Here is a 13516-nt window from a genome sequence, read left to right as displayed (position 1 = left end):
AAAGTCGTATTTGTACCGTAAACTGCACAAATCACAAACATGATGCTCAAAATGTTCTAAACCTTACTTTCAGCTCAGAGTGCTTAGTTAGATACTAGCACCCAGCAGTCTGGTCTGGACTTTAATGACGTAGTGGATGGTTTTAAACAGAAACTGTTGAGGAAGAAAGTCTTGTTTTAAGGTGAAACACCTACACAGTCTGTGGCTGTTTAATGAATATTGCAAATGTTTTGTTTGAAATTGCGTCACACTGTCACACTTATAATTTGTCACGGAGAAAAAATCAGGTGTGTAGAGTCTGTTTTCATGATCCTTTGTGGCTGATAAATAATCCTTTAAATTAAAAATTAAATCTTGCATTGACATAGTTTTTGTTTATAGTTATATTTAGCGTCTGGTATATTTTGATGGTATACAACAGGATTTTCGTTCATGCTGATGTTGCCAATATAATATCCACAATCAGGGGGCTTATATGCTCTTAACTTCTGCACCAGGCAAACAGCAGGAATTTAATATATGTTGATACATTTTTTAATGCTAACGTAAGAGGGGAGCTTCTGTACTTTTAACCCCAGCAGCCCGTTGATGGTTTGAGATACACTTACAGTAGACTCAGTAGTGATTAGCATATATTGAGGTCACAGAGGTGACCATGGGTTTATCTAAAAGATAATTAACTGGAGGTTGTTGTTCTGACCGTATTCCCAGAATCTCCAAAGACTGTTTTAACCATCTGGATGAATTAATATTCACTCTGCTGTATGATAAAGAAGATTTTTAACCTCTTTCCCAATGAAATAAACAAAGATGACCCTGGCGACCAGATAGGAAAGTTGGAAAATGTGTTAAAAATCTGTTTTATCGCACAGTTTACAGAATATTTTTTCATCCAGATGGTTAGAAGAGTCTTTGGGAATACTGTATTTTTAAACATTTTTCAAACATCGCAGGTTAATTATCTTTAAGAAAAACTTTAAAAAAGGTTAACTCTGTGACCCGAATCTACAGTATGCTAATACATGAGAGGCGAAAAAAGGTAAGGTACAAACTGTCATTTCTCACCACCTGCAAGGGCTAACTTCATGTACTGTAGGGCTGCAACTAACAGTTATTTTACGGATTAATCGATTCATTGTTTTCTCTATATAAATGCAGAAAAGAGTAGAAACGTGATGTTCAAATGTTGTGATCCTGCGATAATTTCCCACAGCTCAAAGTGACGCCTTCAGATGTCTTATTTTGTCCAAGCAACAGTCCGAAACCCAAATATATTCAGTTTACTATCATGTATGACAAAGAATACCATTAAATCACATTTCAGAAGCTGAAACCAGCAAATTAATTTGGCATTTTTCCCCCAAAAATTACTAAAATTATTATGCGACTATCAAAATAGTTGCCGGTTAATTTTTTGTCAATTGACTAAGTGATTAATCGACTTATTATTGCAGCTCTAGTGTCATGTTAGCAAGCTTGAACTGACAGATGTCAAACAGAGTGTAGTACAAAAAAATGTGAGGATTAGTGCCATGTACAAATTTACCTCTTAACAGTCATTTTACTGGTTTCCAGCAAGGTTGGTTTATTTTCAAATGCTGAAAAAGTCCATACAGATGCTTTCAAGACATTGTGACAAAGAGTTTTCTTCCCCTCGGCTATACAAGCATCCTTAACAGACCTTTTACACAGCGGACGTTCTGACATGTCAAAACAGGAAAAGCACAGGTGTAATTAATAACATTAATGATGGCTGAATCCCATTTAGCTTTTCCAAATGTATGATGCTGGTATACTGCATGATGGTTCACCAGTATGGCTTCTTTGAATTGTTAATACTATCAGTTCCACCTGAGCGTTTCCTGCTGGGACAAGTCAAAATGTCTTCTGTGTCTAAACGGAAACCCCGTCTATTGCTGTTAATTAAAAACATGATCCCATATCTTTGTGGTGAGAATAAAACATAATCATTTGGTCTCTATGGACATTATTTTCTTCTAGTTTCAGGCTTACCCTCCAGTAGTAGTAGTTTTGTTTTGCTGTAATTGGCAAGCACAGATACAATCAGTACATTCAGGCTGGGAAATGTTAAAGCTACAGAGTCAATGTGACATAAGGCAGGAACAATGCCAGGAAACACACACACAGATTATAGTTAATAGGGATGTGCAGATAATTTCTTTTCGATATGAGGACCGTTTTTTGAATTGCATCCAGTTTTGCATTATCTGAACAGCTGCCCACAGCAGCTTTAGTCTGATGTCTAACAATGTTCTTGGCTCTGGGCTAGACCAGTCTGGACTGCTGGTGTCTCATTCAGCAAGCAGAGGACACTAACAGACTCTGGACATGTGATACAACAGCACAAACTGTCCTCAGTTTCCTCAGTTGCAGACTACTGTACAATGAATACACCATATATCACAGAGGTTGTGAAAATGTCATTGAAAAAGAGCAGATGCATTCAGCAGAACCCCCCGCAGGATCTGTTTTAAACATTAGCTTCACGGGTTAGTTTACCTTGTGTGGTATCTCTTGTGTGTCTGCGAGGCAGAGACGACAGCGCGGGGGCAGCCGATGGGCGGACAGGTCAGCGTCTACAGAGCGGTGGCATTTCTCTAATTGGCACTTGTTAGAGCGAGAATGAGTCAGCGCATCATTGTTCACGCTTGACGTAATCCATCATCGTACCGACGCCTCTCCACAAACATGACAGTTTGACTCTCATTCTCACAGTTGTTTTATTGGTGAAATTTCCTCTTTAGACATTATTCATAGATTAATTATATCTTATTTAAGTGTAAAATTTGAATCAAGTGGTTGAATAATGACGTATTTTCTGTTTCCTCTCTTTCTTTATCTTTTTTTTTTTTTTTTTTTAAACATGTGCTTTACGATGGTCATATATTTCTCTGACAACGTGGTGTGTTTTCACAGTAGATGAAACCTGTTAAATCAATTGCCTCAGTTTATGGACTGTTTCAAGACCTTCTAGCTTTGCCTAATATTGTAATGTTTCTTGATATGATCTTGTCTCCCTTCCAACTGTTATAATAGCACTGAATTTCCAGTTTTTTATTGAACATTTTGTATTTGTAACGATAGAAATGTTTAAGAAAATATTCTGGTGATCGATATCAACAGTTGTTAATTCAGACACAAGTCTATTATCGAGTTTGTTTTAGATTCTAGATCATGATCAAGACTCATAATACGAGTGACCCAGTGTGTAATAAAGTAAAAATTGAAATAGCATACAGTATTTCCGCCACAAATTGTCATTGTTTTGTTCTAACAAGTCTGAAATCGGCAGCAGAAAAGAGTTTTTTGCTGCCACGGGGGTGTGTGATGTGTTATTGGTTCTGTGACATGATTTTTTCTTTCTTTGATTAAAAGACTTATGCAAAATGGGTTGCTGCGCTGTCAGTTTTGTGGCAAACACACCATATAATGACAACACAGCCAGTGGCTTAATAAGTGGGAACGGGCACAAAAGGAAATGAGATTTTGTCTGAATCAAACGGTCAAATTAAATGAGGAGAGAGGACACACATCACATAGCAGTGACACTTGACAGCCTCTAATAAACTGGATGGCATTTTCATGTCTTTTTGCTTATTTTGATGTATTACACACATATGGATCAAATTAATAAATAATAGTTCAAAAGATGATTCATTTAAAAAAAAAAAAATGTGTGATGTTATGGGTGATTTGTATTAAATCTACCATGAATGAAGAGTCTGCTGGCTGTGAGATAAGTGCAAAGCTTCTGAAAGACTGGCATGTACAAATTTACTGCTCCCATTTTTTATCCGCGCCTTTTGAAACGAAACACCACTTCCCCGCTGTCAGACCAGGAGTTTCCTCTTCATGGTCAGTCTGTAAATGATTTGGTAGCCGTCGTCCCAGCCGTAGAGCTGTTTTTCCTCCGGATTGTATTTCAGACTAGTGTGGGCTCCGTACCTCCGGGGGAAGTAGAGCAGCGGAGCCTCCTCGCTGATCACCATGTCGTTGACGTCAAACACGCACTGAACCCGGGAGCGGCTTGCCAGGCGGGTGTTGTAAACGACATAGACAGTTCCACACACTATGAAAGCCGCCTCTGCGTTCTCCCGTGGGCACCGGGTGTCCCAGATTTGTTCTATATCGAGCGTGGCAGGGTCCATCTTTGCGAGGCTGATGTTTGGTTCGCTGTCACTGCTGGCATACAGAAGCCAGAGGCCCTCGTCGTCTGCTGTGAGGTCCGCAATGGTCTCTGGGTTGAGGTTGTAAACACTGGCGCGGCCCTCCAAAGGGAACATGGCAGAGTCTGTCACCAACTCACTCAGCAGGTCATATTTGACCACCTGCACGTCTCTGTCAGCCTCTTGCTGTATAAAGTACAAATACCCGTTATAAACAGCGCTTCCGGGACCCGTCCACTCAGAAGGAAGCGTGATCCGTCTGCTGTTGTTGACTCCAGGAGAGCGGGAAAACTCCCTCACAGAGTCGAACTGGTAGAAACTGTCTCCTGCCGTCCCGTTAAAGACGTAAACCTTGGACGACTTGGGGTCTCTGGTCCACATGCCCTTTGGACTGCCCACTCTCTTCAGGATCTTCACTGATCTGATGCTGGAGATGATTTCCACACAGTCTGCAGTGACAGAAAACAAGAAATGATCATGTTTTTGTGCTTACAGCAATAATAATGGTGTTCACGAGTGACTGTTTGCTGCACTGTAGCCATGTGAGACAAGATTTAGGTTGTTACATGGCACATACGGTACTGTGCAAAATGCTGTAAACTAAGGATACTTTCAAAAATATAAACAATAATTGTTTATTATTATCAATTTACAAAATGCAAAGTGAGCGAACAAAAGAAAAATCCAAATCAAAGTAATATTTGGTGCCTTCCTACCCTTTGCCTTCAAACCAGCATGAATTCTTAAAGTTACACTTGCACAAAGTCAAGGATTTTGTAGGATTATAGTCAGTCAATTATACCAAACAGGTGCTAATGATCATCAATTTCACATGTAGGTTGAAACACAGTCATTAACTGAAACAGAAACAGCTGTGTAGGAGGCTTAAAACTGGGTGAGGAACAGCCAAACTCTGCTACCAAGGACAGTTTCATATCACAGGTCATACAATCTGGCAAGACTGAGCACAAATGAGCACAAAACTTTTGCACAGTACTGTGTATAATTGTCACTGGCAGATTTTATCAGTTGTAGCTAGTTGGCTAATTAAGATAGCTTCAACCTTAACTCATTGAGTTGGTTGAAAACATTTCCTCCAGCTGACTCATTTTATAACGAGAGCTCTATAAAAGGGGTTTTAAAACTGTGATTGATGGTTATGTATATGATATTGTGCTGAATGAATGAGGCTGAAGTCAGCAGTTAATCCATTGAAATAGAGAAGTGTTGTTCTGGTGTTGCAGTGTAGAGCTGTAATATCAGACTGTTATTTCATTCTACCATCACACTGTTTGGCTGTTTAGCTTACATATTTTTTTAAAAAGCAGGTAAAACTTTAATGTTACAAGAGAAAAGGATGACTAATTAATGTGTTTGACACTATAAATGGTAACGTTGGCAGAGATTTTCTGAAGTGTAAGCTTAAAGTGTAAGACTTCAAGTCTTGAAGATCTCTGAAGATTTTCATTTAAATAAATGTCTGTTAAGTCACAATCTATCACCAAATGAGGTAACACAATTGTTATTGAGTGTATGGCCCACTGATGAAAGCCCTCACATTTGCAGTATTATCAAAGAGTAGGAGTATTACAAACTGGGTGAGCGACATTCTCGCCATGCATTCAAAACAGTGGAGGTAATGTGACAGACTCGCTCTTTATTCGATTGTGTGTGAAGCTGCTTATTTTTTAAAAGCTTTTTTTTTTACTTGCTTTTTATTTGCAAAGCTTTTATTGCAACATACAATAACTGTCTGTCCATGTGTGTGTGATGCATACATAGTGCAGCACACACACACACAGAGTACTCGGTGCTCCTCAGAGCAGAGGAGAGCAGGCAAAGTAACGTGGCAATAAATGACAGCAAAACGCAGTAGAGACTCTCACCCTGAGCTGAAATGAAACAAGTGCACATAAATAAGATAAATAACATAAGTAAACAGTCTCTGCTGCGTTTTGCTGTCTTTTATGGTCACACTATATCCTCTCCTCTCCACTGCTCTCCTGTGTGCAGCACACACACACACAAGGAGTGTATGTGTGCTGCACACACAGCGGAGCAGAGGATAGTGAATCAGGTGAAGTACTTGAGTTAACGACAACTAAACTCTTTCTGCTCTTTCTCATCACACTTGTACCTGGTCAGCTACATGAGAGTTTGTACCATGGCTCCTTCAGAGTCCTCTAACGCTTGATTGTCTTGCTTTGCTTGTTAGTTGCTTTGGATAAAAGCATCTGCCAAATGACAAAATGTAAATGTACTACTGTTGGTAGTATGGACATGCTAATGTTTGCAGCTTACCTCTGAGCACACAAACACATTGTTTCATCCATTCCTTACAGTTTTGCCCAAACTAATGTAGTTAGTTACTGATGTGCTCCTCAACCTTCGCAGTAACATCAGGTTACTACTGCAGGTATTATACCATCTAGCCTAACATGGTTTTGGAAAAGCTAAAAAAAACAGCTGACACCAGAGAAACTGCCTCAGCATGTGGAGAAATCCAATCTATGTAGGAACCCTATCAATCATATCCATAATCTGATTGAGAAAATAGGTTTTCAGGGCCTTTAACCCTCTAACCAGCTGATGAGTCATTACTAACACATGCTGTTCAATCGCACAGAAGTTTATTTTTAATTGGTGGAGATTAAACTTTTCATTTATATCAGTAAGGTGTATAAGGTGACGCACAAGACATCCATATTACATCACATTTCCATGTGATGTAAATTACATCATATTTCCATGTGATGTAATGGTGCAGCAATGAAAATATGGAGCAACGTCTGAATCAAAATATGACAGATGTGTTTGCTCATGTTGCCAGTTCACTGTCAATGAAACCTGATCAAAACACACTCACACAGGCCCGATAGAAGAAGATAAGCTGTTTTTTGAGTTTAAAATAAATAAAGTAATAAGGGGATATCTACAGAGGCGTAATGCATTACCTTGAGAACAAAAACTTTGCCCCGTTTTTCTGAATTCTGAGAAGTTTTCATGAAAAAACAATTCTGCTGTTTTTCTGAATTAATGAGATACCTCAGAATCTCAAGAGAAGCTCTCATTCCTATTTGAAAGCTCAATTTCATGGAAGTAAACATGTCCTGCCTGTTTAATTTAATCCAGTTTTATTTTGGTTTTGGTTTGAAACATTGGGACATACTCGTGTCTTTATATAATATAGATGTTGTTATTAGTTTGTCAACTTTGTGCAGGCACCTCAGGACAGGCAAAAATGTTTCATCAAAGCCCAAAAATAGATGAAACAAACACAGCAGACTGCCTACAGAGCCGAGAGGTTATTTTAGTTTGCAGTTTCCATAAACAGGCACAGCGGGATGACTCAACTTTAATACTGGCAGAGTGGATATCTGGACCAGCAATCTTTAGGATTTATCTGATAACCCATCGGCAAAATAAAACTTACAACAAGTCCGACATGAGATAAAAGTACAACGCATCATGTTGATAAAAGAACACAGAAAGAACATGAAAGAAAACACGTGTATGTATCTGTATATGTATCATCTTTACCATAATTACTCTGCTTTAGGCGCAACGAAGTTCAGACAGCAGCGTTACCGCAGTCAGGATTTTGAAATATCTCGTTAATTTAGAAAAACAGATCAGAATTTTGTCTTCCATGAAAACTTTTCTCACAATTCTGAGATAATTATCTCATTAATTCAGAAGAACTGGGCAAAGTGAATGCATCACACCCCCGTAGATTCCTGCATGCCAAGGGAATTAATTGAACTGAATTTAACTGGAAAAGGCTGCATCCAGATGCTACACCTCAGATGACATCTCTGTCTATTGTTAAAAAGTACACAATTATAATGTTATTGAGTACAAAAGGTGAAAAAAAAAAAAATTCACACAATATAATTATAATAATTGAATTTACATAAGTAGTCCCATTAGCATGTTTCAGTGAAGTGCCACTTTACAGCTGAAATGTGTATTTACAGCCTGACATTTAGAAAACATGCAGCAGTTAATATCCGGCGCTCCAAATTAAGGTAAATTCAAAGCCGTGAGGGGGAAATTGTAACCTGACACGTTAGATTTTACACAGAAACATCTGAGAAATCGTCTATGGAAACTGTTTGGAAACAGAAAGACACTTTCAAAAACTACTTGGCAGGTGATTGGATGAATCATCTGTCTATCACCGTCTATGGATTCACAAGATCACACGTGAATCCTCTTAGGATGCCAATTGGTCCGAACCACCGGTGGGTCGAACACAAGTGCATAACTTGAAGTCTAACGAGATGGACTGTTACGTGATCTTGTGATGTGATCTTGCAAACCCAGCTGCCTCCGAGGTAACGGAGATCGGGCACAAAGACTCATAATAAGAGGAGGTATGAGTGCAGCACGAAGACTAATACTGCACTTTCACTAAAATACACGAACAAAGGATGTCCCTCTGATGTGTCCAGGAGGGAAATTAACATTATGCCCACAAATCTGAATTGGGCCCTTACAATGCAGTGAAGTTCGTTTTGGGTCACTTCACAGACATTCATAATGGACCACTGTGTACAGAGCTCACTCCTGCGAACATGAGCTCAGAGAGGAGCGCCACTGACCCTCAGGGCAGCTTCCTGTCCCTCCTCTCTGCAGAGACGGATCTCACACACAGAAACTAATAGAGCTCTGTATTGTCCTATCATCCACTCTTGGATAATGGATTGAAATCTCCCTTGATTATGTCGAGCGTGACTAGCATTATGATTCTGAGCAGAGGGTTTATGATAGTAATTTTTGAATTTATGTGTTATAGATTGCCTTATTTTGTCTGCAAGAATAATTTAAAAAGTTTTTTTTTTTATATTTGTTTTTCTCAGTGAGAAGAGTCAGTATAAATCTCACCAAAGGAGCTTAATGATCCATCATCATGAATTTGGCTCTTAGCTTTTCGAACCAATTACGCACAAATATATATGGATATTTCAATGAATGTGTCAGATTCAATGAAGTATTACTGATGTGTTTCATGGAATTAAATTGTCATTTCACAACTTTCCACATCATGCATTAAAAGGGTTATAAGTCCCTGTATCACCCAAATAAATGACTCAGTGTAGCAGTCGCGTCTTAGCATTGTTTGTAGCAGCACGCCTTGGGATCAGAGGATTATAAAGACAAACGGTGCTGCACTCGAACAGCACTTTTGGGGGAATAGCTCTGCTGAAATAAATGAGTTGCATCAAGCCACATCTCCTGGAAAACATGACTGCCCACTGACTCAAAGCACTCTGTTAAATGTCTTGTAACAGCAGTGTGTTTGTTTCCCATTTTCCAGTGGCATGACTTTTCCAAGACAGCAACTCTGCAAAAAAAAAAAAGGTGTTATAGCGCCTGGTGTACTGTGAAAGTTAACTGTAGGACACACATCCTATATATATATATGGTATAGGTTCTGACTGTGCCAGAGCTCTGTCATGAATGAAAATGAAAGATCAAACGCAACTATCCTGCAGAGGCCGTTTTTTGGCTGAAATGTGTTTGTGCTTCCCCGCAGCTCACCAGAGACTCTTGAGTGCAGCTCCTCCCAGTCGTCTTCCTCCTCTTCCTCTCCTCGGCTCTCCTCCAGAGCCCAGGCTCCCTGCTCCACAACCTTGTCTGCCTTATTAACACAGGCCCGAGGGGAAGTCTGGCTCTCCACGTAGTCCATCTCTCGCTCCATTCGGTCCACTCGGACTCCAGCTCCTTCCAGGTCTTTGAACAGCATGCTGTGCTCCTGTCTCAACCCGTCCATGGTCTCAGCAGTGAGCTTTTTGAAATCCAGCAGCTCTGTATGGTAGCGATGAGACTGTTCGTGCCACAACTGCATGCGATCCTACCAGACACGAGCAGAGCAAAACAAATAGTATAATGTGCTGTAGGATGAGCTTAGGTTTGGTAGGTTTTCTGGTTTCTATTTAAGCCAACTGACTGGGGAAGACTATGTGTTTACTTTATTCAACATTTTAGCCACACTAGCGGTGAGGCGCTATGAATGGCAATCTTGTCCTGTCTGTCGGTCAGTCAGTCTGTTGGTCTAAACTGAAATATCTCAACAACTGTTGGAGGGATTGCCACAAAATTTTGTACAGACATTAATTGTGCCCAGAGGATGAATCTTAATAACTTCGGTGATCATCTGTCTGTCCATCTAGCGCCACCAGCAGGTCAAACTTTTGAAATATCCCAACATTCATTTGGTGGATCGGAAGCAAAGTTTGTACAGAAATTCTTGATTCTCAGAAGATGTATCGTAATTACTTTGGTCATCATGTGACTTTTCCTCTAGAGTCGTCATGACGTTCACGTTTGCAAAATCTTGACAACTGAAATTCGGTTCATGTTCCCCTCAGGATGTGTCATAACTTTGGCAACTTTTCATCTAGCGCCATCATCAGGTCAAAATGTTAATTTGTGCAATACTTTGATTAATAGCCAAATACCTGTATAACTAATGACATTTCCAATCAGATTCAGCTGTACATTGTGTTTAGTGCTGATTAGCAAATGTTCAAATGCAAACACACTAAACGAAGTTGGTGAACATGGTAAACATTATACCTGTTTAACATCCACATATTATTATTGTCACTTACATTGTAAGTGCATTATGAAGGGATCTTCTAATGGTCAGTATGAACAGGAGGAATGATTACATGACTGTTGTTTTAAGACAGACTTGAAAAAATGTGACCTCGTCCTTTTAAGAACAGCCTCACAGAGCCTCTAGTGCAGCTGTAGCTTCTGTCTTTTTGCCAACTAATGTGAATCTTAGATGGTAAAATGTCCCTGTTTCAATCAAAGTACTATCACCATCACCAAATAGAATACAGCACTGTATTTCCCAAGTGTAGTTATTGACATAGAGTGACAGGTGAATTATTCAGGTAATAACTGATGGCTCCTCCACCGCCTCCTCCAGCTCAGTTTCATTTTCTTTCCCTTTACTTGCTGTGGGCCTGTGGTCAAATGGAAATGAAAGTTCAATGAAAACTTGCTGATGAATTGCCATGTTCATATCAAAGCAGAAGTTGCACCAGCATATTGGAACTGAGACTGGAGGGAAGCCGCTTGAGGGCGAAGTGAGCGAGATTTAGCTGTAAATAGACTATTCATTTTATGCGAATAACAGTTTTATGATTGTCATTTTTTGCATGCAGCCACACAGTTGATGAAAAAGTAAAAAATCCCAAAAAATACATTAAAGGAAATATTTAAATTAGAGTTTTCTGAAATTACTACCTGAGGAAACCAGACATGTAATCCTCTTGCATTTCATATCACGCTCACCTTAAGCCAACAAATGTCTTCCCTCATACAAACCCTGCTTGCTCTTTCATGACACAGATATGCTTTCTTTTAAAAAACAATACTGAACTTTCAGTAATTCAAGTCCTTCCCTCAGGCACTTTCTTGTAATGCAGATTCATTCTACCTTTTGCACAACGCATTTTTTGTGAAGCTGGTGGGATGTTGGATGCCGTAGAAGCAAAGGTCGAGCTTGTACTCATTACTGGTGTGTCATCGTCTTAAAACACTGAGGAAATTGTAATGTTGTCGGACAGAAAGTAGCGTGTTGCATGAGAAGAAGAGCCTGCATGCATCAACTGATACTCCCCCACAGGGCCCTGCGGAGTTGATGAGCTGGGCAGAGATTGCATTAATTGGTTTGCGTTAGTTAAGACATTGAACTCAGTTTTCAAAAATATCAACTGGTATTATACTTTTTTTAACAACTGAGGAAAATATGTACTTCCACTTATTGTAACGCATGGAAAACAGCATAATAATCAATTTTTATTCATTTAAATAGGGTTGTTTCTTACCTCAATTGCCAACAATCTGTTCTCCAGATAATCCATCAGCCCCTGGTAGTAGTGCTGGGCTCCAGTGAATGTCCAGGCCATTGAAACCAGGAGGACCAACACCGGCTTCATTGTGAGCCGATCAATGGGACAGTTGAGTTTCTTTTGTCCAGCTTTTAAGGAATTCTTCAGGTTTACCTCCTTGATGTGTTTTCCTGCAGAACAAGCTGATGTCCTTTTTTAGAGCTTCACACGACCTATAAACACTTGCGTACAGTGTACTTACCTATGCAAAAAGGTGAGAAGGATAAAGAGAGAGAGAGAGTAAGAGGCCGCACAGAGAGTTTCCAATTCTTTGACTGCTCTCACTTTGCTGGAATGTTTTCACAAACTCTCAGGGAGGAGCCTTGTGCCTCTTACCCCTCTCTGTCCTCAAAAAGTGAGTGTGCTCTGCTAAACCCTGTGCATGTGTGCATGTGTGTTTGTTGCACATGTTGTACACACCGGTCTCAGGCATGTAGGGAGAAAGTAGCGCAGACACAACACAACCAAAGGCTCACTTGAGATGACGCTCATTCATGGCTCTGTGGAAAGTCTCATGAAACTGATGTACAGTATAACTTAATATGATGTCATACACTGTTGTCATATGTTGCTCCATATTAAATTCAGATCAGTTTCATTACAGAACTTCATGTTTTTGACAACATGAACCCAACTTTATCACGGATTATTTTGAGGTATATGGTACACTTACATCACATCTGAATTTCGGTAACGCTTTAGATGTGAAAAGTGCCCTGAGATGACTTTTGTTGTCATTTGGCGCTATATAATTAAAAATTGATTGATTGAATTGAGATTACGGCCCACATCTTCCAGTGTAATTATTTAGTACAACAGAATATCAATAAGATATGTACAGAATACTTGGAGGTAAGAAATTCATGTTTAAGAGGCAATGGAGATAAATCTTGGATTTCCAAGATTGGATATCCTTGACATTTTGTAGATATGTGTGACCTCTCACTGTATTAAATTAACTATAATGAAATGTATTTGGCATACATTATATCACATTTGAGTGTCCATGCCTTGGTAATGCTTGAGATTACAGTCCGCAACTTACAGAGTAATTATTTAGTTTGTCACAATATAAATAAAATATGTACTTAATATCTTTACTAGAACAAATATGTAAGTACAAGTGAAGAGGGAGGTAATATAAGTAACATTGTTATTGGGTAATAAGACAGGAAAGATGGGTAAAACAAGGTGACTGCATTCTTGATATGGCAATGAAATTTGTTATGGTATCATCTATTTTAAAATTATGATACTCAGTTTGGGGGGTTGGGGATTAACATTATCATTATCATGTTTTATTCATGTGTTATTGCTTATTGTTGTTCTGCATGTCTGCAGGTGTCGAGGGACGGTTGTAGTCAGAGTTGCTTGGTTTGTGTTTCCTTGCCTTGTCTTGGTTGCTTGGCTACATGTACT

At 39.3% G+C, this 13516-nt stretch overlaps 1 protein-coding gene across 1 annotated transcript; it reads right to left on the bottom strand.

Moving 5' to 3' along the window:
* Positions 1 to 3844: 3844 nt before the first annotated feature.
* olfml3a (olfactomedin-like 3a) lies at positions 3845 to 12482 on the bottom strand. The gene is made up of 3 exons (XM_042408555.1): positions 12035 to 12482; positions 9732 to 10044; positions 3845 to 4636 (listed from the first exon to the last, which is right to left on the bottom strand). The coding sequence occupies exons 1-3, from the start codon at positions 12143 to 12145 to the stop codon at positions 3852 to 3854; spliced, it is 1209 nt and encodes a 402-aa protein (XP_042264489.1). The 5' UTR covers positions 12146 to 12482; the 3' UTR covers positions 3845 to 3851.
* Between the last annotated feature and the right edge of the window lie 1034 nt (positions 12483 to 13516).

This window comes from Thunnus maccoyii, chromosome 4, assembly GCF_910596095.1.
Source record: "Thunnus maccoyii chromosome 4, fThuMac1.1, whole genome shotgun sequence".
NCBI lineage: Eukaryota > Metazoa > Chordata > Actinopteri > Scombriformes > Scombridae > Thunnus > Thunnus maccoyii.
This window is presented reverse-complemented; position numbering and strand designations above follow the sequence as displayed.